The sequence below is a fragment of the Ceratina calcarata genome, unplaced genomic scaffold (genome assembly GCF_001652005.2).
Source record: "Ceratina calcarata isolate Rehan_Ccalc_2016 unplaced genomic scaffold, ASM165200v1 scaffold447.2, whole genome shotgun sequence".
NCBI classification, from domain to species: domain Eukaryota; kingdom Metazoa; phylum Arthropoda; class Insecta; order Hymenoptera; family Apidae; genus Ceratina; species Ceratina calcarata.
In genome coordinates, this window is record NW_017168598.1 from 1 (window position 1) to 550 (window position 550).

At 40.5% G+C, this 550-nt stretch overlaps 1 protein-coding gene across 1 annotated transcript; it reads left to right on the forward strand.

The window, feature by feature from the left end:
• Window positions 1-6: 6 nt before the first annotated feature.
• On the forward strand, window positions 7-544 carry LOC113464622 (asparagine--tRNA ligase, cytoplasmic-like). Its single transcript, XM_026815395.1, has 2 exons — window positions 7-29; window positions 111-544. Exons 1-2 carry the CDS (start codon window positions 11-13, stop codon window positions 542-544), a joined length of 453 nt encoding a protein of 150 aa, XP_026671196.1. The 5' UTR covers window positions 7-10.
• The last annotated feature ends 6 nt before the right edge of the window (window positions 545-550 follow it).

Consider the following 550-nt stretch of genomic DNA (forward strand, 5'->3'; position numbering starts at 1 on the left):
TAGTAGAACGATGTCCGAATCATTGGAAAGTAAGTTTAAATAAATGATGATAATTTTATTGCCGAGTGGCAAAACACGTGGATCAGTAAATTTTCATAATTTTGTCTTAGATGCAATTTATACTTCTGAAAAGAATGGAGACGACAAAACAGGGAAGGGTACTGAATCCGAGCCTTTGAAAACGATTTTAAGAGCGATGCATCATGCGGGCAAGGAACCATTTCCGCCAATTTATGTAGATTCTCAGGAAGCTGGGCAGAAGTACAAGCTGGCATCGAAAACTCAGTTGAAAAAGATACAAAAGATCTGGGCGAGGGAACAGCATAAGAACGAAGACAAACAAGCAAAGTTGCAGTTGGACGAAGAGAAAAGAATAAAGAATTTGGAAGAAGCCAAGGCGATAGTGCTTCAGGAAGATACCACTTTGCCATCTGCTGTTCGTATAAAAATCAGGGATGGTGAAAAGTACAGAAGTCAAAGAGTCAAGCTCTTCGGATGGGTACACAGGCTTAGGCGTCAAGGTACTGCAACTCACGTGCATTGAAATGTT